Genomic DNA, 27,229 nt, shown 5'->3' on the forward strand with positions numbered 1-27,229 from the left:
ACAATCTTTCATCAAGAACATATTAAAGACGTTCACTGATAATCTTACAACTCTGCAATGTGAAAATCTTATCTAGCATTGTCCAAGCTTTTTAAAAATATTCTCGGGCTCTCAAACATGTTTCATCCTCATGTTCAGACCCTCCTGCTTCTGGTATTATTACTTTAGCTGTGGCGGTGTCACTGATGGCCGCCCTCAGCCCAGTCTAAGCATCCTCAAACATCCAGGGCATGACTTTTCATTCATTAACATCCAAGTTCCCGAGGGGGTTGATTACTTTGGTGAACCCTCAGTGTAAAAGTTCCAATACGGATCCATCCACAGGTACAAAGATTTGAACAAACATTTAATCTTTTACAAAGTTTTTGGGACTGACTACGGGATGAAATGTTCAGCTTTTTTATTGACACCCCTCAGCTGGATTGCAATGACAGATGCAGACATTAGTGGTCACTGAAATAAACACAGAAATTCCTTTGATCATCTAGCACCGTCCGCTCATTTGGTCACAATATTTAAGCAACGGTCCAAACTCTCCCATCTTGGAGAAAAATGTATAAATTTTGTTTCAATAAAGCAGAATTTAGCCATTTTTACCGTGAACATTGTGATCTCTGAGCTGTAGGTAAAGGTTTAACGTTATACTTGTCAGGTTACACCAGTCCCTACTTCACGCTGTCGGTTTCTCGGTCGTCCATTGTGCCGTGTTAGATTGTTGTTTTTCCATTCAGTTTTGTTTCATAGGGGGAGACTTTCTCATCAGTCGAAACATAGATGTTTTCTCTCCGTTGTTTTAGGGCTCTCCTGAGCTCATCATCCAACTGAACTGGTTTAGACAAAAGCATTCGAGTCATTTAGACTTGCTGTTACATTTGCCTTGATTTAACCTTCTGCCCGTTCGCTTGTTTGTTTTGTTTTTAAATCAACATTCACTCTGCTCACCTAGATTCAGGCTGGAGTCACTGGGATCATCAGGAATGACATATTCTCCCTCATCAGGCTTGTTTGGCAGAATCTCCTCTTTGGTCCGTGACCGCAGCATAGGGGGCACTTGTGCCTTTGGTAGTGGTTTAGGTGCACGTGGGGTTGTGTCGAGGCACTTGGGAGCTGGTGACGCCTCTATTGAACACAATCTGTGGTTAGGAGTTGCCCACTTCACTGTAACCATTTTTAAAAGCAGTACTCTCACCGATCAAAGTGTCGTAGGGCTGAGATGGAATGAAAGGACAAAGCCGATACTCAGTTTTTTCAATGAAGTATTTTAGAACATCCTTCAGGGAGCTGACGGTCACCTACAGAGGACGTGTGAAAAAAAGCAAAAGATAGACTCGGTTAATGATGCTCCCCTTTGATTTATCAGAAGTATCTGTCATTCCTCTATTACAGACAGCAGATTTTATGACACTTCTACAGCTTATAAAATAATAATTAAACAACGATAATTACAGGCGGAATGTTTAAGACTGTAAAGCTTCACTGTTCTACTGAGACTTGCAAACTGGCAATAATCTGAACTTTGTGCTCCACAGAAATGTACTACATTGCCAAAACCTGGACTTGAACCTAGGACCCTCAGATCTTCAGTCTTTATTAGCTCTACAGTTTTATTGCTCTGTGCAATAAATCACATAATGATTCTCTGCAGCATTTATTAATCCTGTGTCCTTTCTGTAAGTGCATTTTGCTTTTATATACGACTTTTTGGTCATCATTTGATCAACAACTGATAATGTCTCTGATTGGACCAGGTGGCATTATTTGACTGTTTTGGTCTGATTACAGTGCTCTACCTCATTCTCCATGTGTAGAACATTGCCGAAATAGCTCAGTTGGGAGAGCGTCAGACTGAAGATCTAAAGGTCCCTGGTTCAATCCCGGGTTTTGGCATTGTGCCTCGATTAACTGACTAATCAATCTTTAAAAAAGGTGATCTACAGTATTTTTCTGCAACACCAACCCTCTGCATGTCCTCCTTCTCTACATCCATGAATCTGAACAGAATTGTGTATGTGGGTTGCCCCAGTAAACAATCTGGTTTCATCTGAAGTTAATCCCATTTTAATTGTTTTTCCTGTGAGTTTCTAAGCATGGATCATGACTTAAAACTAGCCTGAGGTTTGTTCAAGTGAGGCGAGCACACAGCTCCTTCTGCTGGACGCATTTGTTGCCGAAATAGCTCAGTTGGGAGAGCGTCAGACTGAAGATCTGAAGGTCCCTGGTTCAATCCCGGGTTTCGGCAATGTGGTGCATTTATTTGGAGTCCTAATTAAAGTCAGATAACCTGTTTCTATTTACACTCAGTCAAAACACCAACAGCACAGGTATGGCAGAGCAGTTTACTGACATCAACCAGCTTCTTGTTCCCGAAACAGGGAAACAAATCATCTCTTAGCTGTTGGAAAGTGAGGTCACTGCAAAGTGTTTGGTGATTTTAAGCGACTGAAGAAAGCTTTTTAGGGTAGAAGTAGGATTTTCAGTCTGTAGGCGCGTCTGTGTTTGGCTGAAGTAAGGGGACGTCCTACCCTTTCACTGCCGAAATAGCTCAGTTGGGAGAGCGTCAGACTGAAGGTCCCTGGTTCAAGCCCGGGTTTCGGCAATGTGCTTTGATTAACTGATTAATCAATCTTTAAAAAAGGTGAACTACAGTATTTTTCTGCAACACCAACCCTCTGCATGTCCTCCTTCTCTACATCCATGAATCTGAACAGAATTGTGTATGTGGGTTGCCCCAGTAAACAATCTGGTTTCATCTGAAGTTAATCCCGTTTTAATTGTTTTTCCTGTGAGTTTCTAGGCATGCATCATGACTTAAAACTAGCCTGAGGTTTGTTCAAGTGAGGCGAACACACAGCTCCTTCTGGTGAACACATTTGTTGCCGAAATAGCTCAGTTGGGAGAGCGTCAGACTGAAGATCTGAAGGTCCCTGGTTCAATCCCGGGTTTCGGCAATGTGGTGCATTTATTTGGAGTCCTAATTAAAGTCAGATAACCTGTTTCTATTTACATTCAGTCCAAACACCAACAGCACAGGTATGGCAGAGCAGTTTACTGACATCAACCAGCTTCTTGTTCCCGAAACAGGGAAACAAATCATCTCTTAGCTGTTGGAAAGTGAGGTCACTGCAAAGTGTTTGGTGATTTTAAGCGACTGAAGTAAGCTTTTTAGGGTAGAAGTAGGATTTTCAGTCTGTAGGCGGGTCTGAGTTTGGCTGAAGTCAGGGGACGTCCTGTCCTTTCACTGCCGAAATAGCTCAGCTGGGAGAGCGTCAGACTGAAGATCTGAAGGTCCCTGGTTCAATCCCGGGTTTCGGCATTGTGCTTTGATTAACTGATTAATCAATCTTTAAAAAAGGTGAGCTACAGTATTTTTCTGCAACACCAACCCTCTGCATGTCCTCCTTCTCTACATCCATGAATCTGAACAGAATTGTGTATGTGGTTTGCCCCAGTAAAAAATCTGGTTTCATCTGAAGTTAATCCCATTTTAATTGTTTTTCCTGTGAGTTTCTAAGCATGGATCATGACTTAAAACTAGCCTGAGGTATGTTCAAGTGAGGCGAACACACAGCTCCTTCTGTTGAACACGTTTGTTGCCGAAATAGCTCAGCTGGGAGAGCGTCAGACTGAAGAGCTGAAGGTCCCTGGTTCAATCCCGGGTTTCGGCATTGTGCTTTGATTATGTGTTAATGCCAGCAGCTAAAAAACTTACTAAAGTGTTGATCCAAAACCAGTATTGTTAACGACGCGATTCATCTGTCCACCTCTAATTTCACTCACTACACCCTCATGATTCTTTGAATCACTTGTGCTCCTGTGGCTTTGAAGGAACTTTATGTGTAAATGTGTCCTATAGCTGAAATATATTCTGATTGGTGAGAAGCTGTGAGAGCCTGTAAGGACTTACTGGTGTCTCCAGTTCAATGACAAATCCGGCGTTTATTTGGGTCACTCTGTAATTCTTCATTACAGGCCCGCTGAAACAGAAGAAACGTTGTGATGATTATATTACAGTTAAATTCTTCACATTGTGTTTTTGCTCAATGGGCTTTCACTGAGCAAAGTTCATATTACGTTCCACTTTCTGTCTGTTCCACTCAATACTGTTTTTATCGCCAGTTAGTTCCTGGTGAACACTTCACTCTCTGTGTCCATGTGTCAGACTTACCAGTAATAATAATAATAAGGTGAATAAATTGTTTGTTGGCACCTTTCAAAGCACTCAAACTCACATCACATTACGAAATTAGCAGGAACAATATTAAAATAGTTCTAAAACTCTAAAGTAATATATATTATTGTAAGAGATATAAAACAAGACATTTATAGCTGATGTGCTGATGAAATCTGTCAGTACAGGAGAAAATTTATAATACAAAAAGATTAATGGTTAAAATTCAATAGTTATTTATAAGCAGGGATTCTGCATTCAGTGGTGTATATCAGTGGTTTGAATAGATTAGCAGACCTGGATGACACTTGTCTGAGGGTCAAGGCGTAGTTGTTGGGCATGGTGGACGGGCGAAGGATGATGCTTCCACACTCTGGGGTTTCCTCTAGCATCTTCTCAGCCTCCTTTCGAGTCACATCAAAGAAACACCTACAGGATTTAAAGGAAAAACAATGAGGCACACTTTTATTTATTGTATTTTAACTGTTTTGAAGTACTTTTTAAAGTCTATCTGAGAATTTTCTGAACCTACAAATGATCAGCGTTTACACAAACAGGAGACAGTGCTTACTCAGCAATCTCAGAGCTCAATTTGTCTGCGGATGGCGGGCCTGAGAGGAAACCTGGTCGAGGTGGGAGCGGTGGACGTGACGATGGGGATTTTCTTTTTATTTCCTGAGCGAGAACCTCCTTCAGCTGTAACACCTGCCCAGGCATCAGCTGCAGCTTACTGGGAAGCTCCTTCTGCAAGGAAACACGAGCTCGACCTCAGTACTGTTAAGAGATATATTCTAAAACACTTCTTCAGCAGAGAATCAGAGAGGAGAAACACACAGAATTTCTTTCTAGCAAGGGCAGCCTAGAGTGAGACTCAGAGACTCGCTTCGAGGACTTGCCCTGGTCCTTTATTTATACACTTCAGTGGGTGCTTGTGTGGTGTGTGTGTGGTGTGTGTGTGTGAGGGGGGGTCAGAGTGTGACCCCATAAAGACTTCCCTAAAACTGCTGGTCTGGAAAGTCCAGCAGTTCATCAAACCAAAACCACTTAGACTGGAAACAGATATAACTACGTTAATCCTACCGTAAAACAATAAAACAAGGTACGAACTTTCTCATGCTCCTAGGATGTGGGGGTGAAAGCCAGAACACCCTGGAATGTTACAGACTTCCTAGGATGAGACATCCTTTCAATAAACACAAATGGTTACATGCAGTATTCTACCATATACAAACTTATATCATTAAAAGATTATACTGACTACTAAGTACAATTTTCCATTGACAAGTACCATTCAGATCATCTGTAACATGTTCAAAAATATATCCTGATATATTTTAAAAATATATATAAACGTTTATTCACTGGCCACTTTATCTGGCACCTTGCTCATTTACACCAATATCTAATCAGCCAATCAAATGGAAGCAACTCAGCACATTTTAGGCATGTGGACACAGTCAAGATAACCTGCTGAGGTTCAAACTGAGAAGGAAAAAAGAGGATTTAAGTGACTCTGACTTTGCTGTTGGTGCTGAATGGGCACGTCTGATTATTTCAGAAACTGCTGATCTTTTGGGATTTTCCCATATAGCTGACGGCTCATTACAACTAAGGCAGAAGAGCATCTTTGAATGCACAACACATCCAATCACAAAAGACAACACCAGGCGTTCAGCTACAAACAAGAAACTGAGGGTCATCATCACTGAACAGAAAAATGTTGCCTGGGTCTCGATTTCTGCTGTGCAGTAATGATGCGAAGGACTTCAGACTTTATTTGTATCAAGTGAACATTATTTAAATACCACTGTGTGTGTAATATCCTGTATAAATGGAAATAATTGTGCTGAATCAATTAGATCGGTGTGTGTTTGCTCACCTTGACCACAGTCAGGATGAAACCCCTCCACACCTCTCCCATGTCTGCACTGTCCATCTACACACACACACACACACACACACACACACACACACACACACACACACACACACACACACACACACACACACACATAGTTGATAAAAAGCTGGAGCGATGTATAGCATTGATCCATCCAGTGATTAATTATAAGATTAGATATTAGATGTAATTGGATCATTTGAAGTGAGTTTTATCTCAACAGACCTTAAGTTGCACCTTCTCTGTGCTGAGGTTGAGAGTGAACACAGTGGGTTCCTTCTTCTGATATGGAGAGTCTGACTCCATCGACTTCAGCTGGTCCAGGTCCAACTTCTCTGTATACTGAGAAAAAAAAATCAGGTCAGTGCTCCCAGCACTTCCTTATTGCCCCTCAACGCTGCTTCCTAATTCTTGGAATTAAACACTCCACATATTTTCAAAAGATAATTCAGGTCAGTCAAGCGCACAATGTGAACAAACATAGGTGTTTGCTTACCGTATCCTGTGTGTCATCCTTGTACAGAAACAGCGAACACCCACGGAGCTCTCCATAGTATTTCTTGAAATCCTGAAAGTCATTTGATGAACATATCAGGCATCACACTTAAACTACTTACACTTGACCTGTTTCAATTTTTCAGCTACGCAGCCATGTGGAAAACTATGCACACTTCCTGATTCGGTATCTAGTTGCTATCTGGACTTTGACTGAGCTACTGCAGCACCTTGATTCTTTTCTCTTTTCAGTCATTCTTTAGTAGATTTGGTGCTCTCCATTGTATAGTTGCATGACCCACTTTTGCCACGTTTTAGCTGTCAGACAGATGGCCTCACATTTGTTTATTCAGTATACAGAGAGATTCACAGTCAACTCAACTGTACCGCCATGTTTGCAATCGGTATGAGGTGTTTGTGCTGATATGTTGTGTTTGTTTTTTCCAAACGTGTTGCTGTACATTATCTCCAAACATTTCTACTTTGGTCTCATCTGTCCAAAGGACGATGTCTCAGAAGTCTTGTGGTTTGTTCAGATGCAACCTTGCAGATCAAAGCTGTGCTGCCATGTTTGCTTTAGTGAGAACAGAGGCTTTCTGCTGGCAACCCTTCCAAAAATGCACTACTTGTTCAGTCTTTTTCTAACTGTTCTGGTGTAAACATTAACATTTAACACGCTAACTGAGGCCTGTAGAGTCTGAAATGTAGCTCTTGGTTGTTGTTGAAGTTTTTCTGATCTTGATGAGACATCGACCCTGGGTAGATTGTCTTAAAACACACCTGAATGGTCCAGACTAGCAAACTGCTAAAACTCTTGCTGATGATCAGTTCATCAAGTACATTTGATTAACAGCCCATGGCTGCCTCTTACCCTCTTAACTCCTGTGGAAACAATAAGGATGTAGCTTTTTCAAAAATGCTCTTTGTCACATGATTGTATTTACACTTATCTAAAGGCTGTAAGATAATTTACAGATGAGGTATTTTCATACAGACCTCTATGTCTTGTATATTTATTGTTGGATAAAATATGATGCACTGTCAGAGCCGAGCTACTCACCCACCGGTGATAAAAGGTGGTTAAATTTAGTTCCCTCTCCACAATAAGGCAGTAACAGTTTACGTCAGATTGAAACAACTACAGTCAGCCCAGATTACATTTGAATAATAATGTCAAAAATTGCTTCTCTACATTTTTCATGCCATTAAAATGTTTTACAGTTATAAAACCTTTTCAATAACCAATAAAACAAACTCATAAAAATGTGTCCTACATAGTTTATGTGTACCACAGCACTGTGTGTCTGCTGAAAGTCATGACTGCATAAAGAGTACAGAAATAAAACATTTTTATGTTTTTTGATGTTGAGTAACACAAAATTGGCTTTGTCTCCACTTTTTAAAGTAGTCCAAGAGTAATCAAATCAAATTTATGTAATCAAAAATTAATAATCAAATATGTAGCTTGTACTCAGTAACCAACATTACAGTGCAGTAAGACCCAGCTCTCTGAACTACAGCATTAAAATACTGTCAGTCAGTATAAGTGATTTAGTAACAGGCAGACAAAGCTAATTCTCCATTATGAGTCCTTATTTTTGATAGACTTTTGCAGCTTTTGTTTGGTTTTACTCTTAATTATTTACATTTCCTCGTGTTTATTCCCCACATTCGTTCTTACCTTGTCTTTACTGTGTTTCTTCAGCAGGTGTCCGGAGTAGTAGAGAGGCAGGGCTGTGATCGTCTCCCTCCTCTTGTGGACAACTCTGGGGGGCATTGACATTGTCCAGTAGTCTCTCAAGTCAACGTCTTCTTCTGCCCTGGTTTGGCTCAGCTTTGGCTCAGCTTATGTCTTACAGTGCAGTCACTAGTCAAGGGCGAACTACTGAGTCCTGGAAAAGCTTTGTTCTGATTTTGTTTCCTTATGAGGCTCTGATAACGGGTATGAATTGAGACTAGGCGTCCAGAATAAGAGAGTTTTGATCACGAGGCCATAAATGTACAAAGATAAGCCTTTCTTTCCCCCACCTTCAGCCTCAGCACTGTCCTCTCCCTCAGAATGAGGAAATGTTAGTAAATATATAAAGAAGGAAGTAGCTGGTGCTATAAGAACTCTCATACTAACTTGTGCTTTTGTACTTTGGACCTGAGCATATCCCTAAAAAGTTTTACACCACAATAAATTATGCGCGCGCACACACACACACACACACACACACACACGTTCACATCAGATCAAAGATTATTTCAGTTAACTACACTTATTTCTTGGAGATTTATATTAACTTTAAACATAATAAATTCTTACCTAGAATTTAATTCAGGTGTAAAGGGGACTGCAAACAGATTCTGGGGAATTCACACATACACACACACACAAGCTCTTAATATTGCAAGTCAGCGTAATATTTCGATTGAACACACGATTAAAGAAGATAAGCAACACTTGTTTAAAAACATTCAGCAGGATTTGTCGTGTGAGAGCTGGCACGGCGCCACGTACTAAGACAGATTTATCACAAAGTTGAAAATACACAATACACAGAATGGTTTAAACTTGACTATAAGATGGTGTCAATATATTTTAAGGTGTAAAGGACGAGGGCAAAATTAGACTGAAAACTTAAAAAAAAAAAAGTAAATTGCTGAAACCTGCATCACTACTGAAAATTCAGTGATGCTAGCTAGATAAATAAATAGTTCGATATTGTGTAGCAGATAACAGAAATAACAGAGTGTTAGCTATACATTTATATAGATTATTAGTTATAGCTGGAGTGACATCATCGTATTATCCTCAGCAGTAGTAAGGTAGCAGTTACCACTAAACAGCCTGTATTAATGAGTTCAGTAGAAGTGTGTCTACGGTACTTGTTACAGTTTATGAACAGTTACATAAAGGTTACACGTAACATTCTCAGGTGCAGCTAATAACACCAGCAGAAGGCTCTTACTTCAGATTGTCTGGGATTTTGGGAGGTAACAAAAGCATCCTTGTTTTCCAAGTGCATTCAATCTGTGGTGAACATGGTTAATGTTTAACGGATGCCAAGCAGCATATTAACCTTTTACCCTGACATTTACCAGTATGATAGCAGGCAGTGACATTGGCGGCTATTAAAACCTTTGAGCAGTTATTCAGCTAAAATGAGGAATTACTTGCACGTGTCTATCTGCATGACACTTCCTGCATTTTTGCTTTAGAGTTGTTAGCCACACTGCCAGGAATGTTTAAATAGGGCTTTTTGATAAATTTGGTAATTGCAAAGAAAAAAAGGTATTTAAAAACTGGCCAATATATGACCTGAGCCAAGATGAGCAGGTAAAACTGACAAATTCATTAACAAAGCTCAACCAATAAAAGTCAAGGATGTTAGATAGAATTATTAGCTTTTCAGCTATTATGTTTATAAGCCTTCTTAAGGTTTGTTCTTCCTTTTTCCTGATCCAAACGGGTTAAAGAACCCGTACAGACTGTAAAACCTCTTGAGACACATCTGGAATTAGTGACACTGGATTACAGTCACTATAGTAACTGGCTTGATTAAGACACTGGCTGCTATTGTATCATAACAAAGTGATCAGAACCCTAAAATAAGAGTCTTCTTTGAGTCGTCTGCCTTTGCATTTGTTCCACTGTCTCATAATCCCATCAAATGTTAATGCTCTTCTGAGTGATTTGCCTTAATGAGTTTTAGCTTGAAGTGTTTCTGGAGCTGTGCTGTTATGATAAGAAGTGGGTGTGGATGCATTACTAGCTCCGTTAATGCATCCTTGGTACAGAGTCACTTTACAAGACAAACTACTCACAGAAGTGCTGCCCTCTACTGATGCAAGCTCATTTTCAGTCCTTCCATTTTGAGAAGAATTTTCAATCATTCAAGTATAAAAAAGACACCAAACTCAAGGGATGAAAAAGTCTTGTGTCTACACAAGGACTTAGAAAAGAACCAATTTTACCTATTTTTATTAGCAGTTTGTCACAAAAAATACATGATTTGTTCTCTCTCGCTGTTCATTGAAACCTCATCAGAAATGGTCTCAGTGGAAGAGCGGCAGTCAAGAAGCTAGAAGGGAAACAGGGAAAAAAGGTTGAGCTATGCCAAATAGGGGATTTTATCACAACTGATGGAATTATGAATGCAGAAAAGTGGCACAAAATTTAAATCCAACATGCAATACCATCTCAAAAGCAGCTGATTGGTAGCTGCTTCTTTTTTCAGTGTTGCAATGATCCCAAACATACTGTCAGTGCAGTAGAATTATACTTGGATAAAAAAACACACACACACTAGAACATGATCAGTCATGGATTGGCCTCCCCAGAGCCCGGACTTTAACATTAGTGAAGCAGAATGAGATGATCTCAACAGAGAACTGAACAAAAGACACCCATTTTCCATTTTCCTAGCAAAATACGAATAAACGAATAGTGACTGAAGACTTTTGAACAGTACTGTATTTAACCCTTTCTAACTTCAAATGGAACATGGTGTCCCTCATCCACCTGACAAGGGGTGGTGGAGGTAATCTTTCCAGTTTTAAAGAACACGATGATGGGCTAGCAGGCAATCAAAAGAAAGAGTACTATGATGTTTTCAGACCCGGTTTCACACTAAATATGGCAATCATAGGACTGGGCTCAGCTGGTGTGTTAAAAGCCTCCCTGAGTGATTTAAATATGGAACACCAGAATGCACTGAGGTCAGGGTCTGACTAAAACATCTGGATTAAAGTACCGGGAGGTGATTTACATGCGCTACATATCGGGTCCAAATGAGGGTATATTTTTGCTAATTCAGCTTAACGCTGTGACACTGGTGGACAACTTAAATTGCAAAAGCGTGTGACTAGTACAGGGAGAAGAAGAGCTGCATTCCAAGATACATCTGAAAATCTGGTATCCAACTCAGTTATAAGCATGTGTAACGATTGAGGGCATATTTCACCTACAATTCCAATAAATTTGGGAATTTATTCCATGTTCCTGTCATTTTTTACTTTGTACTGTATTTCTGTCTAATCTGTATCTATAGCACTCATTATATGCCCATCCAGGGCATATAAAATCTGAGGAAGAGGACCACTTTTTTGCTTATTGACCTTCATTTAGGATTATTTTGGGGGGGGATTTGCCTTTATTTGATATTTGACATGCAGCAAAAAACACAAATCGGGCAGCTGCTCCACCAGTAAGCTAAACCAGCCCTTGTTTATTGACCATCTTAAGGTTTATTCAATTTTTCTGTCATGAACATTTATTTTACGCCCAGCTGATAGCTGCCCGTCCCATCGCTTGTTCTGCCAGAGGTTTCCTCCTGGTAAAAGGGAGTTTTTCCTTCCCACTGTCACCAAGTACTTGATTGTTGGGGTTTTTCTGTATTATTGTGGGGTCCTTATCTTACAGTATAAAGCACCTTGAGGTGATTGTTGTTGTATAAACAGAATTGTGGTTTCTAAGTTTAAAGGTGAAGCTGATGTGATAGCTTTGGTTTATTGTGGTCACATGCTGAATTATTTGCACACAGATGTTGCCATGGTGCTTCATAAATTTTTTGTGGTGCATGAGGGATTTGTGCACTTGTCTCGATATACTTAGTAAAACCAAAACAAAAACACATTCGTCATCCTGCTAATATTCTCTACATACTTCATGCAGATCGATGTCTACTGCTGAGCAGATTTCTTTCTCAGCGGTGTTTCTTTTTTTTTGACCTCACTGCTCCTTCTAGCAGCTCCCATCTTCTACTTTAATCCCTCATCCTGGAGGGGAGGCCAGGGAGATGCACACAAAGGAGAGAAAGCAGTCTCTGCTCTCCATCACGAGGCCCCTAATGATGCTAACCCTATACCACTGACAGAGGAGAAAGTGGCCACAGGGGCGACAGGGATGGGGGATAATATGTTGGACTGATGAAGGCTGTTCTTTGCTTCAAATAATGTGAATAAAACATGAAAGGTGAGGCTTGTTATCTTGGTTTTATTTCCACATGTTTTCGATTATGATCCAGATTTCTATCTCAGTGATAGTAATAAATATAATTACAGTTAAACGAGTTCTGCAGTCATCCTGTTTGTGGCACTAAAGCGGTGATATTTTTTCTTCTCAGGGCTCCTTATTCAGCTGCACTGACACGAAGGTCCTAAACAAGAGGACGTATGAGACAGAGAAAGACACATCAAAGCTGACCTCATATGAGAGATAAGTGATCATAATTCAGTAAATACTGACCCATCACGTCTGGATTACGATTAGCTGGCAGGCTTGTATAAGAGGTCAAGCTGGACAGAGAGATCATGCAGGGGTCCGGCTGTCCACAGGTGTCATAACATGAACACGGCTGGTCTTGGTACACACTGCAAGAGATGTCCCCTGCTGGAAAACAAAACAGTTCCAGCTCAGGTTCTCTTTTATTTCCCTTCCTGTCTCCATTTCTATCTTCACTTGTTCTAATTAGACGAATGATGAAACACATGCATGCCTGCGTTTCCAGGGGTAACTATGCATATTTGTCCATGCAATCTCCTCTTCTAATGCTCGCAGTGATGGAGATGTGAGGGTGTATGGGCCTGTAATGAGAGGCCAAGGTGAGGAGGAGGCAGCGAGGAGCAGAGAACCTGCTGGCTTTGAGGACAGAAGCCTGGGGAGCTGAGGTGGACCTCCTGCCGCGGAGGTTGTTTTAGTCAGACTAATATTAACATAAGACCGCTGGCTTTTCACATCAGTCTGCCATGTGGTCACAAGCTGCGGAGAAGAATAGGCTCTAAACCCTGAGCCTGCTCTGTAAATACATCCATGTGTGTGAGCTCTTACAGTAGAAAAAGAAATGTCCAGTGAAGTTTGTCTATGTTAAGGATGCAATTTCAAACAATGTGTCTTGCAGAAATTATGTTTTCTTGGTATGACTTCAAAATATATTTTTTAAAAATGTGTATCAAGAAAAAAAATTGTTGGAAAGGTATTAAAAATAGGACTTTCAAAGACATCTGAACAATGTGCAGATTTGCTTAAAAAGAGAAACTTTACATTCTTCACCAGTTATCCAGCTAGTGTCTGCAAGCACCAGCTCCTGAGCAGATATGAACGTTTCTAGATTTGTGACACCAACATGACTACAATCAGATGAGAAGATTGTATGACTCAATATGAAATACAATAATATCAGTTTAAGAGTTTCTCCTCTCTTCTAATCTCTGTCACCAAATGTGTTTCCCAGGGCTCAATAGCACTTAGAAAAAAATCTATGCAAGCATAGCCTAAACTTTCTCTCAGCTCCACATCACCACAAACTGTCTGCCAGACATCCTCCTCAATCCCTCACTAACTGCTTCTGTGACCTCAGGATCTGATTATCTTCCAGTTTTCTCAAAATTAACAAAAACAAAACTCATGGTTTTTTATTAAAATGCACTTGTATGAAGAGTTGGAGCTCTATCTCTTGCAATTCATGGTTGTTTACTATCTGCCCATCCATGATGGTTGACAAACTACGGTGTATCCTGGACTTGACCTTATATTCTATTATCTTCTATTTAAACTAAACCTTCCTGGGTCCAGATATTCAGCATTACAACCAACAACCTTTTTCAGTGTTGGGGTTTATTTCAACCTCTGCAGCATCTCTCGTTTCTGTCATTAATTCTCCTTTCTTTCTGTTGCTTTTTTCACCTTTTGTCTGAACGATTGTAACAGAATCTTTTCTGTAGCATTAAGATTCATATCCCTGGAGCATCCCCTGCTCAAGTTCCTTTGAGATTTTGTGTCTCACAACCTCTATGAGCAACTGAATCACTACACCATCTCCCAAAATCTTTGCTCCATTGACACTGAGCAGCCACCCATTTCCCGTTCTCTGGACTCACATGTGATGCCGCAGGAATTGCTCTTTAATAATGTCTGACAAAAATGGAGAGCTGCTAACAGCAGATAAAGCAATCGAGTGTAGACATTGGTAGTAGAAGTGAAAATATAGAAATTAATAGAATACTTGTGAGCCTACACTTTCAACATGAACAATTGCAGATCACGCTCGCAGATTACATTACCTTCTGGTATCTTGCAGCTATATTTTGAGATTCCCAGAATCCCACTGATGGAAAAGCTGGTTGGGGAGGAACAGGCTGTTCCCATGGCAACTGATGATGCTGAGGACACTGCAGAGGCAGAGGTTTAGTGTCATTAAACATTTGTGAGAGCACGAGAGGGTAAAAGAAACAGTCTTACCAGCTTCACAAGATTCGGACTGAACTTTCTTCCTGATGATTCTGTGAGGACAGAAATAACTCACTCAACGTTTTTCTTCAATTTTAAAATCTGTGTAGTCAGACACACGTGAGTTCACACACTGTACCTGTTGATGGAGCTGATGCTGGGCACACTGTTCTGGTCACACACTTGCTCCAGCAGCAGCCTGTCTCGGATCTCCCAGGCGAACATGGTGGGGTTGTGGTGTTTCAGTTGGAGGATCTTTTGCACAACTCGGGGAGTGGCCACTTTGGGCTTAGAGCCCCCGATCAGTCCGGGTCTGATGCTTCCTGTCTCATTGTACCTGAACAAACAATGTCAATATCTATCAGTTGGGCTAACATTTTACCTGAAAGCAATGCTGTATAACAACCACATCAAAAAGTCACCTTTCAAGGATTTTCACCTTTAAGTACATTATCAGCTATTGTAATATTTTTTTTTTACATTTTCCATAAAAACATCAAGCTGTAATGAAGTGAGAAAAACCAAGAAGTTTAACAGTCAAGCTTAAAGCTTAAAAAAACAACAACAAAATATCACAGCATCACAAAGAAATTACACTCACTAGGGTGCTCACACAAAATATTTGCATTAATATAAGTAAGGTATGCAATAGATTAAAAAAAAATAATGACAAGTTTTACAAATAAGCTAAAAAAATTGTTTCAAATATGTGGTTTTCATATTCAATTGATACACTTTGCTTTTGGAAAAGTGGTAAAACAGCCAAGCGGACATCACTAACGCTAAAATGTATTTAAAAATACCTTTATGTGTGAATTAATACACTACTAAATAAAACAAATACTACCACTCATTACCCCTACGACGGAGTATTTGGGCCACATTAAGAAAAAAAAATAGTGTCGAAATTTCTGGGATGAACTCGAAATCATTTTGATAACATTTTGATAATAAAGTTGAAATGTGGAGATAACAGTAGTTTCAAGTCAAACATCTGCCACAGCTGCTAGGCTGTGTAGATGAGTTAGTGAAACAACTTGATCGGCTGTCTTCTTGTGTCTTGTGATACAACATACACCCTCTACGCCCTCTAACCATCGGTATCCGTACACCTTTCCATTACCAGCTGTTTTATTTTACTCTTCAAAGCTTCTCTTTTTGACCAAATGCAGCTTTCAGCTCTTTAGCGCCCTTATGCTCATCACATATCAGCAAACTGCGTTCATGAGCTAAAAAAGGACACAATTTCCTTGTTAATAAAACTAATTATGAAGTACGATTTCACTACATAAAGCATTATGTAAAAGGCGTCAATCTTTATATTTCAATCTGACAGTGATTAACAATCACGTGGCCCTGATGCTCCTTCGTACATTACAGACTCCGTTTACCTGGCCAGTATTTTGCTGACGCAGCCGTGACTGACGCGCAGGCGGCGGGAGATCTCACAGGGACGCACGCCCTGCTGCGCGAGCTCCACGATGTGCTGTCTCACCACGTGAGGTAACGGGCGGCCGTTAATGAAGACACCGCCAAGCTGATTGACTCCACCGTGCCCTGAGCACCGGAGCGGATGAAGAAACATCAGTTAAATTGTGCTATACTTTAGACCACCCATTCATGCGCTCAGTGCACCGACTGCCGCGTACTACTTAAAGTTAAAGAGGTAACACTATAACTTAGTCTGGGCTACGGTGCTGGTAAAGTCCCTCATTAGGAAACATCATTAGGCTACTTACTGTGCGTAACGATGAGCGGAGCCTGTCCAAAATGCACTTCCATCACAGACTTTTGTCTAAGTGTGGAAAATGCTTGGAGATCTGTTGGACTTCTGCTTCTGGGTGCGGTTATTGTGGAGGTTGAAACATTTTAAACCAACCTGGAAACTGAAAAACTAAAGTTGTGCGCGGTGCGAGGTGGCGGGTCAGAGGCTCCTCTCAGATACTTTCAGCACCTGCGCGCTGGAAAGCTGCTGGAGCGCTTTGAACGCACACGCACGTGCAGCAGCTCGTGTGAGCAGGGCTGTACCAGGACTTTAGGAATACAGAAGTGGTGAATCAGAGTCCCCAAGGCGGAGCCCCTTAAGTCCCCACAGTCCATGTGCTTTTAAAGTTATTTATCATAGAAATATCGTGAAATATTTAATATTTCCAAAAACAAAACCTACACCTGGCTTCTTTCACGTACAGACACCATTTGCTGCATATGAAAGATGTGCTAATCCACACAATGCACAGCCTGAGCAGCAGATGATTTGTTCTTATGATAAATCAGTTTTAACGTTTAAAGCAAGAGCAATAAGCAGGCTGTGTAGCTGACATCTGTCTATTACTGTCTATTTATATTATAGTAAATCATCAGGTGCATACAACTTATTTTCGGTGTGCACATCAAATCATTTTTATGTGTAAGAACATCACAAATTTTGTATTTTTATAATAGATTATCGTGTGCACTCCAACTACTTCCATCAGAATTAAGATGGTAAGAAGCAGCCAGATGCAAACTGATCATCAGCAAGTGTGAGAAACCTCTATAAAAGCAGAAGTTCTGGTTTGCTGATTTAATGTCTTTTGGACAGATAAGACCACAATGGAGATGTTTGGCTATAATGTACAGAGCCACATTTGGTGAAAACCAAACACAGCAGCACAAACACCTCATACCAACTGTCAATCACAGTGGAGGAGGGGTTATGAATTTTGTTTTTTTTTTTGCAGCCACAGGACCTGGGCACTTTCTGAAGAAAAGCATCAAGGCAAGGCTGTGGGAAGCAGGGGAGCTGCAGCTGGTTTACTTTTTCAGCGCAACATTTAGGTTAAATTGTGATTGTTTATTGTTCTCTGCTATGTGCAGTGATGTAAGATAATTGCAAGACTGACAAAATTTGTAGAGCATGACAGGATGACAGAGACCCCCTCCTCTGAATTAAGGTGTTGCAATGGCACAGTTAAAGTCCAGACATACACCTGATTGAAATCCTGTGGTGGGACCTTAAGAGCTGTGCATAGCTGAAAACGTGCAACCCTCAAATGAACTGAAGGAATATTGTAAATACTGCAAAAGGTGAGTCAAATTTCCTCCACAACCATGTGAGAGATTTCTGAATCATGTGGCGTTCTTAGTTTTTCACACAATTCTTGGTTTAGTTTTTTTTAAAATAAAAAATAAATAATGACAGTGTAATAAGTCACGTGTTACTCATCTCATTGTATTTATATTTTATCTTAAGACCTGATAAGCCTTCTGATAAATGGACTGTTCCCCCTCCCCACCCACACAGCCATTCACACAGCCACACTGTAAGATCCACAAGCGGACTGTGTTGTCCCTGTCTACACATGCACGCACACACGTACACACATACAATACACTCCTCAGATACTCACACTACCTAATTTAACCATCCCCTTCAGTGAAAGGACTGCTGCTATCCACCCGAACGAATGTCACTTGAGTTTGTCTTAGAACTTTGATTTTATGCTATTTATTATCCACAACTATTGTTGCAATTCATTACTGCCTTTTAACTGCCCTTTTAAAACGTATTCTTTTTAATCTGTTTATTCTGTTTAAACTGTATTGCTTATTGCACTGTAGAGGCTGGTGAGAAACCGTATTTTGTTTCAGGCTGGGTAACATCATACGAAATGACAATAAACTTCTTGAGTCTTTTATTATGTCTTGATATGTAAAGCCTTAAAATTGACAGAGGGTGCACTTCTTTTTTTTAGTTATTTATTTATTACATTGATTGTAATATAACACTAGACCTTTATAGTTAACATCTAATTAGGATTACGCTTGACTGAATGTAGACTGATAGTCCTATTTCAGTTCAAAATGTATTAATGTGATTACATTTCTTAGTTAAATAATCTATTTTTAGTTCACAAAATTAATCCTACTGCTGTAGCAACGCTGCAGACTGAAGTCCATATTATAAAATGGTCTAACTTCAATCGCTAACAATTAAACCCAACAACGGTTATCAGAAAGTAGTTTTTCATACAAACGTGGACCTCTTCCTCTTTTATCACTGACTATACCTGGAAACTCCTAGACAGACTTTGGACGCTGGGTTCTGTTTTGGTTGTCCAACATTTTCCGGAAACGCCGGGTACACCGCTCAACACAAGTAAACAGCATGGGAGAAAAACAAGCTTTTTCTGTGCTGTATTGAAGGAACAATAATTTTACGCCATGAACCTGAAAGCGAAGTATTGGGAGTTAAAGGTGTAGGTAGCCGGATATCATGTTTACTGAAGTTATTTGACTTGGCAATGTTTAGCTGCTACTTTAGCTAACCGCCTCGTGCACTGCGGTGCTACTTAGCTCGCGACAAAATACGTTTTTTTTAATGTTTTACCCGCGCGGTAATTATCCCGGTTTAAACCAAAACGGTTTTAGTTCGGTCGGATAAGAGACGTTAATAAAAACGTGTAAAAGACCCATCAGTTATCGCTGTTTGCTAGCAGTGAAGACAGTCGCCTGTGAGTGGCGCTGTTCAGCTACAGGTTGTGTCAGGTCTGATTATGGAGCACACTGAGGAAAATGAAGCTGATGATGGGCAGGAAAACTTCTTTATTCGGGGGTCCAGCAGTTCAGAAGACGAAGGAGGAAGTATGAGACATTCGATGAGCTACAAAGAAGCTGCACGGCAGAGCAGAGAAAGCTCCCCTCCGCTCCTCCTGGTCTTTCCATTCTCCTCTGGAGGAAAAAGGGCTCTGCTGGACGCTGAGCTAGAATTGTCTTCTAGTGATGACCTACAGGACGATAAAGATGAAGATCAGCCCATAGAGGACTGGATGATCCTGGAAGGGGAGGAACAGGTGGAGGACTCAAGCATCCAGCTCAATCTGAGCTACAGGAACAGCTCCGGGGAGGAATTAGATGATGAAGGTGAAACTTGACTTGGTCAGCTTTTGGGTTAAGAATATGGTTTCCTGCCATTTTATTTCCATAGTCCTAATGCAAGCGCTTGAGGTTTAAATATGAAAGCAAAAAGTCAGAAGTAAGTGCAATACAGGAGTGATATCCAACCAAAATCTGCAATAACAAAACAAATAAAAGTAAATACGATTATTCCACAACCTATTTGTAATGTGCGTTAAAGCTCAGCTAATCCAGATGGATGGATGTTATTCACAATGATTATTTGTAGATTACATACTACTGTATGGCTTCACCTTTGAAGTTTTGTGTGGTTAATGTATACCATCGATATATATATATATATATATATATATATATATATATATATATATATATATATATATATGGAGCTTCATTTGAAAATTGATGTACATTTAAAAGTTATTCCAAAAGATTACTGAGACCGCGCAGTATTAATTTGCTTGATCAGTTTAATTTGATTCTAATACATACCACAGACCAAAACAATCCCACTATACTACGCGTGCAATAAGTAAATGAATAGAAGCATTAAAATTAATCATACTTATTCTCATAGTGGACCTTTTGGAAGTGTTACCTGACAGAAACAATGCTAGCACAAGCAAAAAACCAAACAAACAAAATAAAGCAAACTACAAGAAATATAAAAATATTATTGCGTTAACTAAAAACATCCAGTAAAAATTATGTACTAACTTTTTGTTCTAAAATGCTCCTTGTTTAGTTTAACAAAGCAATTTTGGATTTCGAGATTTGCTTAGATTAATTTTTTTTTGTGTTGAAAGGTAATTTGTTTCAGAAATTTCTGGCAAAATATCTGAAGGTTTTTTGTGCCTGTGTTTTAACAATTGGAGAAATGTACACCAAATCACATCCAAGGGTACTGTAACTGGAAAAAAAACAAATTCTAGTGAATATAATACATGAGGGTCAAAGAAAAGTAATCCACCCCAGGGAAACATTTAGCCATTTTGATCTGCAAAAGTCATCAAACACCTAAATTTGGTGCCATGAATAGGCCTTTGAACCATGCACAATTAATTACATGCGTAATCAATACTTAAATTAAAAATATGGGGTGATAACAAAAATGGGAGCCCAAGAAATCACGAACTGTCACCACATGCTTGTGCTCACTGGTATGGGGATTGGTTCACAAAAAAACTGGATGTGGGCGATCAAAAGAAAGACTTTAATACATCTACTTTAATAATTATTTAATTAGAGAGAAAACAGCTTTGAAATGCAGCTAGTGCAAACAACAAACAGATGCTACGTACTTATTGCTTACTTATTATGCTACTGTTGATGTTTCCATGAGCTGTAATGTTTTCTATAATGGGCTGTGGTGATACAGTTTAGTTATTTTTTTGTGGATGTACCAGCTTCCAGCATAGAGATAAAAATGAAGAAAAATAAAGATGACTAAAAATGCATCTCTGTAAATGCATTTCCACCAAAAAGAGTATATGGACCCAGTAAATGCACAGTTATTTTTGTAAATGTGTGGGAGTGCAATTTATTTAAAAAGTGTATACAGAGACAGTTTGCTTAGCTTGGTACTTTGGATGAAGATTATCATATTCACACCAGGGAGCTGCACAGAACAACCACTTTGATTTGACCCACCAGCTCGGGGCTCCACTGGAGCAGTAAAGTTTTAGGTTTTCTTTACACATAAGTGATAGTTAGTCCAGAAAGGTCAGGTGCCCTTCATTATTTTTTAGAGCTCCTGCTTTATCGAGACTAAATGCTTAGAAAAGATTACCAAGCTTTGAAAAACCCTCTTTTTCTTTTTTTTTAGGTGCTTATGTTTCTGTTCAGTAACTAGGCTGAGATCAGCTTAAATTTGGATATTTTATTGCACACAATATTTAATTGTATTTATTAATGTTCCCCCTGGTCTTTCTCTCCAACACAGATTTGAAGGGCAACTTGCTGAAATCAGTAAAAGAAAGCTGGGTTGTATCTGTGAAAGACAAGGTAACTTTTGAGGTGACTTTTGATTTTTATCAGCTTTCATGAATACTAAAGGACGACTCAATGCAGCTCATCTGCAGTGAGTGTAGCCTGTCAGTCCACAGTTTACCTCAGCTGTCAATATGCCGGGTGTCCACTTTAATTTAATCTGGGGGCGTCTGTAAAACGTTGTGAAATGAGTCCAATATGAGTCAACGAGTCAGTGAAGCTCACGTCTGCCCAATGACAGCAACACTGAGGTGAGCTTTTGAAGATGCTGAACTTTTTTCTATGTAAGTGCTGCTGTTAGCTTCTATTAGCTGCTATTAGCCTTTGTTAACCTCTGTTAGCTGCAATTAGCCATGTTAGTGAATCATTCTTTGACATTGATCTAAAATTGTTGGACTGGAGCAATTGCGACAACATTGGGAATAAATAAGCATTTTATGCATGTTTTTGTGTGTCAGAGCGCCGATTTCAAGTCAGGAAAGGAGGTTTGAGGTGAGGAGGAAGAGGATCAGGTGGAACAGAGGGAGAGCAGTGATGGAAAAGAAAGACATAATGAAAAAGAGATTTAAGGGTTTTGGAAGGCATTGGTGTGTTTGAAGATGTAATTACACTCTAATCAATGTATATTCATGAGTACAGCATTCTTTTTTCTGTCAAATAACTTCAACAAATTGCTTCTGTACCTTTGATTTTGCAGTGTGGAGACAAAATTATGGTTTAACCTAATTTTAAAAATCTCTGTTGTCTTGGATTATTCCTGGATCATCTTATCTAGAGTGGCACGGATCAGTCTATGACCAGCCGTTATTTCTCGCCTGGTTGTTCCCTGTTCTGTCGTGCATGCAACAGGACAGGACACCTTGCCAAAAGCTGCTCCTTCCGCAAGGTAAATGAACTCACTCATCAGTGCTGTTTCCATGGACACCTGCAGAGGTTCCTCAACAGGACCATTTTAAAAATCTTTTTTGTTGTTGTTTTTTTGTCTTTGTGTTGGCAGAAATATCCTATATGTGTCCTTTGTGGGATCCAAGGTCACATCCAAAGGAAATGTCCAAGTCGCCCCTGTGGTAGATGTGGACTACCTTCACACGGGCTCAAGCCATGTGATCTGCCTCCAGTATGGAACCAGCACTGCCTGCGCTGCGGGATGACAGGGCACCTTTCTGATGTGAGTTCGCAGGTCTGGCCCCTTTGAGTGTTGGTGTTGCAGAGTGTGTTATTGTGCTGAAGGAAGCGTTGAAAACATTTGACAGTTGTTTGTTGACAGATTCTGTAACCTCGTGATTGTGTGGGCTCAATATATGAAGTGTTGTTTTATTTCTTGCAAACAGTTCTTTGTCTTCCTCGTTGTTGCTTGAAGAAAACATTTCTTCTCTGTTTTCTGGATTTTCCTCAGGCCTGCCCCGATACGTGGAGACAATACCACTTGACAGTGAGTTTTGACTGCTCTTTATCTGTTTTTTTTTTTTTAAATCTAATCTTCTCTACTCAGCAAAATGAATAATAACAAGCCTTTCTGGCTCAATGTGTAAACCTAATTGGAGTTCTTAATGATTTTTCTCTAAAGTAAGCAATAGAATTGATCTAGCTACTAGGTGGCAGGGGACCGGTTTAATTAGGCAATTTTGAAAGCTGTATTCGCTGCCTTTTCATAGATAGTCACAGGACAAAATAGATGGAAAATGGGGGAAAGAGATCAGGGGAATCAAATGCAATGAAGATCCCACGTGCTGGGAATCAGACCAGAATACACCCATTATCAGGAGCCTGTTGATAGGTGTGTACTGCTAAAATAGCCAAGAGATCAGTGGAAGTCTGTTATCGCTGTAGAAATGTCCTTCATTTGACCTTTTTCTTCCAGCTTAGGGTAGAGGTTCCCCTCAGGCCACAGGCAAGCCACAACCTCCATCACTGGAAGCGCCGCATTCATTGTTACAACTGCTCTAAAAGAGGACATTACGGTTATGTAAGTGATAAATACATTTAATCCTCATCTTACGTTCACTAGATCTTTGTCTGCCTTTATGTCTATTGCCTAATCTGTTTGGTCTCTCACTTGTCTTTTTCCTAAACTTGCTACTCTTTTTTTGTTTAGTTTTTTTTTTTTGCTTCACCTCACTACACCAAATTTTTTTCTTCCCCTGTTCTTTTTTTGTGTTGAATCAAACTTAGTTAAATTCTCTCTTTTTAAGTCTCAATTGCATCCATATTCCACTGTCCTGTATCCATCCTTCAACTCATTTTTTCTTCTTTTGTCTCATCTGTATCACTGTCTGTCTTCTGTATCAGGAGTGCACTAAAAGGAGGATGGTTACAGGCACTTTTCCATCATTGCCTTATGTTTACCAATATGACACCAGGGAAGACATTCTCCAACTTCGGACCAGGCGAGAGGAAAGAGTTAAAGGTGATGAAGCTGATATCAGAGTTTTTACATTATTATTTTACAATCGGTGTATCTTTGTTTGGGCTGTACATGTGAGTTTATTGGAGCTGCCTGTTAGTTCGAAAACAGCAGATGTAAACTGAACACTGAGCGTGAATTATAACCAAAATTATCTCCTGAAATGGGTTGTTCATTTATATATATACAGTCAAGTCCATAAGTTTTCTGTATATCCCCCAAGTTGACTTTTAATCGAACAATCAGATCATTATGTGTTGAAGTGCAGACTTTGGTTTTATAACTGCTTAGGAATTACATGCATTTGTATACATAGCGCCCAATTTTCCAGGGATCAAAAGTAATTGGATGCACTAACTTTAAATATTTTAAATATAGTGAAATCCTTTGCATTCAATGACTTGCTGGAGTCTACTACCCACCGACATCACCAAATGCTGTTTTTCCTCCCATGAGATGCTCTGCAACACCTTTACTGCAGCTGTTGTCAGTTCAGGCTGTGCCTTTATTTTGGCTTCAGTAACTGAAAAGCATGCTCTGTCGGGCTTAGATCAGGTGACTGACTTGGCCATTGAAGAATATCCAATTTCTTTGCCTTCAGAAAGACTTTTGTTTGTTTTTTGGGGGTTTTTTGTAGTACAATTTGGGTCATTATCCATTTGTACTGTGAAGCACTGTCTAATCAGTTATGCAGCATTTGTTTGAATCTGAGCAGAGAGTTGAGTCCTTTACATTTAAGAATTCATCCCGCTGCTTCTGTTAGCAGTCAGCTCATCAATAAACATCAGTGATCTGGTTCCACTGGCAGTCATATGTACACATGCTGTCACATTGCCTCCACCATGTTAGGAAGATATGTGTTGTGTGATGTGGTATGCTTTGGATCATGAGCTGTTTTGCTCCTTCCCCATACTTTTGTCTTCCCATCACTCTGGTTCAAGTTCATCGTGGTTTTGTTGGTCCAAAGATTTTGTTTCAGAGCTGTGCAGGCTGTTTTAGATGTTTTCTGACAAGGTCTAATTTGATCTTATTGTTCTTGAGTGTAACCAGTGGTTTGCGCATTGTTGCGAGCCCTATGCATTTCCATTAATAAAGGCGTCTCTTGATTGTAGACTTTAATAATGATACGCCTACCTCTTTGAGTGTTGTTCACATTGTCAGATGTTGTGACTGGAAATAATTCTGTCATCATGCATTTTGCTGGCCAGCTCATTCATTCTTTTTATGACCAGATTCTTTAAAGATTTGGTCACTTCTTAAGTGCTTGCAATCTCTCTGATAGATTTATTTTGATTGACTTTTTAAATGACTGTAACTGTGTTCCCATTTGTACTTGAGACTAAATTAAAACGGATTTGAAGAAGAAAAGGTGAGCTTTACAGGAATATTTGATATATCATGGTAGCACAAAGCATTTATTGGTAAGTTGTCCAATTAATTCTGAAAATACCTCTGAAAATGGAGGGCTATGTATAAAAATAGCTGTAATTCCTAAACAGTTCAGACAATATTTTAATTAAACCCCTTGAATTAAAGCTGAAAGTCTGCACTTCAGTCATACCTCAGTTGTTTGATTTAAATCCATAGTGATGGTGTACAGAGGAAAAATGATTTAAAAAATGTCATTGTCTAGAGATGTGTGGACCTAAATGTTTGTTGGTTTTGAATTAGAAATGCCAGCCATTTTTCTGCTTTGGGATTGCTTTAATCATACTTAGTTTTTTTGTGATTCTACCCACACTGTTATTCACCTTGCCCAAGAAGCATTGCAGAATCATGGTAATGATACAAGGCTTTGGGTATTTAATCAGAAGTGGGATACAAAATGCAAACAGATCACATCCTGCCCAGAAAAACATTTCAAATGAAACAATTTATCAAAAGACAAATGATGTTATTGGGCATCTATGCTTTTTGCTGGCTCTTTTGAATGGTGAGGGAACACTTTCAAAATGCACCAGCATGCTTCTTTTTGGTGAGAATAGATTGACACGTGAATTCTGTGAAGGTGCTTTCTTTGGATTGGTGTAACTCTGGGTCTGAAATGTTAGTTATTGGATACATTTTCTTGATCTCTAACAGCTCTGCAACAAAGTATGCCCCTTCACTATTTAAATGTACCAATTAGTGCTTGGGTGGGATTGGTAGGTTTATCAGTGCTGCCTTTTAATGACTGAAACCAGCACTGTGAATTAAGTGAATTAAAACAAAACTAATACAATGAACTGAAAAACATTATCTCTGTAGAGTTAAGAAGAACTGCAGAGTTGGTTGATAAAGCGTTCTTTTCACACCGCGTTTGATCAGGAAATAAACTAAAAGATTTATTAGTTCAACAGCTGCTTTTAATCACCTGTTATTCAGTTAAAACAGGATCAGACTTGTCAAGGACGTCTTTTGTGTTTCTCTGTTTTCAGAGCCTGCACATGTTTTCTCAGACCTGTCTGAAAAAACAGGGGCGAGCGGCGAGGAGAATCGATCAGTCCAGGGGTGGACAAAGACAAAGAAGGAGCTGCACACCCGAGCTGGCAGCAAGAAGACGTGGCAAGAGAGGCGCAAGGAGAGACGAGAGGTGAAGCGTCTGAGGAGGGAAGCTCAGGCCAGGCGGGAAGGAGGACTACTGATGAAGTCCCGCTGTAGCTCTGATGACGAAGCCTATCCCAGAGTCCCCTTTAGTTGGCCCGATGACAGGCAAAAACAGTCCACTGCACCTCCACAGAAGAAAAGGAGGGATGAGACAGGGGGCAAAAAGAGCAAGAAGAGCAGAGAGGCAGAAAGGTGGAAGAAAAGAGGAGGGGTAAAACGTGGGTATTTGTATCCCCATGCTGACATAGATATCAGGAGTGTAAATCTTCTTTCCCCAAAACAAAGAGTACGGCACAGAAAAAAATGATAGCTCATCTTTTTTTAATGCATTTATTTTTTTAAGTGCTAATAAATGTAACAAGTTTGCAAAGAAGTCATTTTGTGTCTGAAAACTGAAACGTATACAGGAATATACTTTGGTGCTTAATATTTAGTTTTGTAGCTTAATACTTAAGTGTTTTACACCTACACAGTTTTGAACATGTTTTGTTTTTATTATATTATATTATATTAGATTTTTATTCAGATGTAATATTTTGTGAATGTAGTTGCCTTCCTAGTAATATTTAATTTTTTATA

The 27,229-nt window shown here is 39.6% G+C and overlaps 3 protein-coding genes and 5 non-coding genes across 10 annotated transcripts; 6 read left to right on the forward strand and 2 right to left on the reverse strand.

Annotated features, from left to right (window-relative positions):
- Positions 1 to 383: 383 nt before the first annotated feature.
- LOC102790504 (signal-transducing adaptor protein 1-like) lies at positions 384 to 9,316 on the reverse strand. The gene is made up of 10 exons (XM_087850287.1): positions 8,245 to 9,316; positions 6,565 to 6,636; positions 6,294 to 6,410; positions 6,048 to 6,104; positions 4,740 to 4,912; positions 4,466 to 4,597; positions 3,905 to 3,974; positions 1,190 to 1,292; positions 943 to 1,119; positions 384 to 826 (listed from the first exon to the last, which is right to left on the reverse strand). Exons 1-10 carry the CDS (start codon positions 8,344 to 8,346, stop codon positions 708 to 710), a joined length of 1,122 nt encoding a protein of 373 aa, XP_087706413.1. The 5' UTR covers positions 8,347 to 9,316; the 3' UTR covers positions 384 to 707.
- Positions 1,815 to 1,887, forward strand: trnaf-gaa (transfer RNA phenylalanine (anticodon GAA)). Its single transcript has one exon. It is a non-coding gene; the product is annotated as a tRNA-Phe (tRNA).
- On the forward strand, positions 2,167 to 2,239 carry trnaf-gaa (transfer RNA phenylalanine (anticodon GAA)). Its single transcript has one exon. It is a non-coding gene; the product is annotated as a tRNA-Phe (tRNA).
- On the forward strand, positions 2,876 to 2,948 carry trnaf-gaa (transfer RNA phenylalanine (anticodon GAA)). Its single transcript has one exon. It is a non-coding gene; the product is annotated as a tRNA-Phe (tRNA).
- Positions 3,241 to 3,313, forward strand: trnaf-gaa (transfer RNA phenylalanine (anticodon GAA)). Its single transcript has one exon. It is a non-coding gene; the product is annotated as a tRNA-Phe (tRNA).
- trnaf-gaa (transfer RNA phenylalanine (anticodon GAA)) lies at positions 3,593 to 3,665 on the forward strand. The gene has a single exon. It is a non-coding gene; the product is annotated as a tRNA-Phe (tRNA).
- A 3,216-nt stretch (positions 9,317 to 12,532) lies between the features above and the next one.
- LOC102785249 (paired box protein Pax-5-like) lies at positions 12,533 to 16,360 on the reverse strand. 2 transcript variants are annotated; one of them, XM_087850305.1, is made up of 6 exons: positions 16,167 to 16,360; positions 14,915 to 15,112; positions 14,788 to 14,828; positions 14,610 to 14,717; positions 12,796 to 12,936; positions 12,533 to 12,706 (listed from the first exon to the last, which is right to left on the reverse strand). In XM_087850305.1, exons 1-6 carry the CDS (start codon positions 16,358 to 16,360, stop codon positions 12,684 to 12,686), a joined length of 705 nt encoding a protein of 234 aa, XP_087706431.1. In that variant the 3' UTR covers positions 12,533 to 12,683. The 2 variants fall into 2 exon arrangements, with proteins under 2 accessions (XP_087706431.1, XP_087706425.1); XM_087850299.1 differs by lacking the exon at positions 12,533 to 12,706 and having other exon boundaries at positions 12,755 to 12,936.
- Positions 16,361 to 18,409: 2,049 nt separating this feature from the next.
- On the forward strand, positions 18,410 to 27,018 carry LOC102790027 (zinc finger CCHC domain-containing protein 7-like). 2 transcript variants are annotated; one of them, XM_006781356.3, is made up of 8 exons: positions 18,410 to 19,677; positions 21,614 to 21,687; positions 22,436 to 22,546; positions 22,658 to 22,828; positions 23,057 to 23,092; positions 23,522 to 23,626; positions 23,950 to 24,067; positions 26,482 to 27,018. In XM_006781356.3, exons 1-8 carry the CDS (start codon positions 19,311 to 19,313, stop codon positions 26,955 to 26,957), a joined length of 1,458 nt encoding a protein of 485 aa, XP_006781419.2. In that variant the 5' UTR covers positions 18,410 to 19,310; the 3' UTR covers positions 26,958 to 27,018. The 2 variants fall into 2 exon arrangements, with proteins under 2 accessions (XP_006781419.2, XP_006781420.2); XM_006781357.3 differs by having other exon boundaries at positions 21,614 to 21,675.
- Positions 27,019 to 27,229: the final 211 nt, after the last annotated feature.

Source organism: Neolamprologus brichardi, chromosome 2 (genome assembly GCF_056152115.1).
Source record: "Neolamprologus brichardi isolate AB-2024 chromosome 2, ASM5615211v1, whole genome shotgun sequence".
Taxonomy (NCBI): domain Eukaryota; kingdom Metazoa; phylum Chordata; class Actinopteri; order Cichliformes; family Cichlidae; genus Neolamprologus; species Neolamprologus brichardi.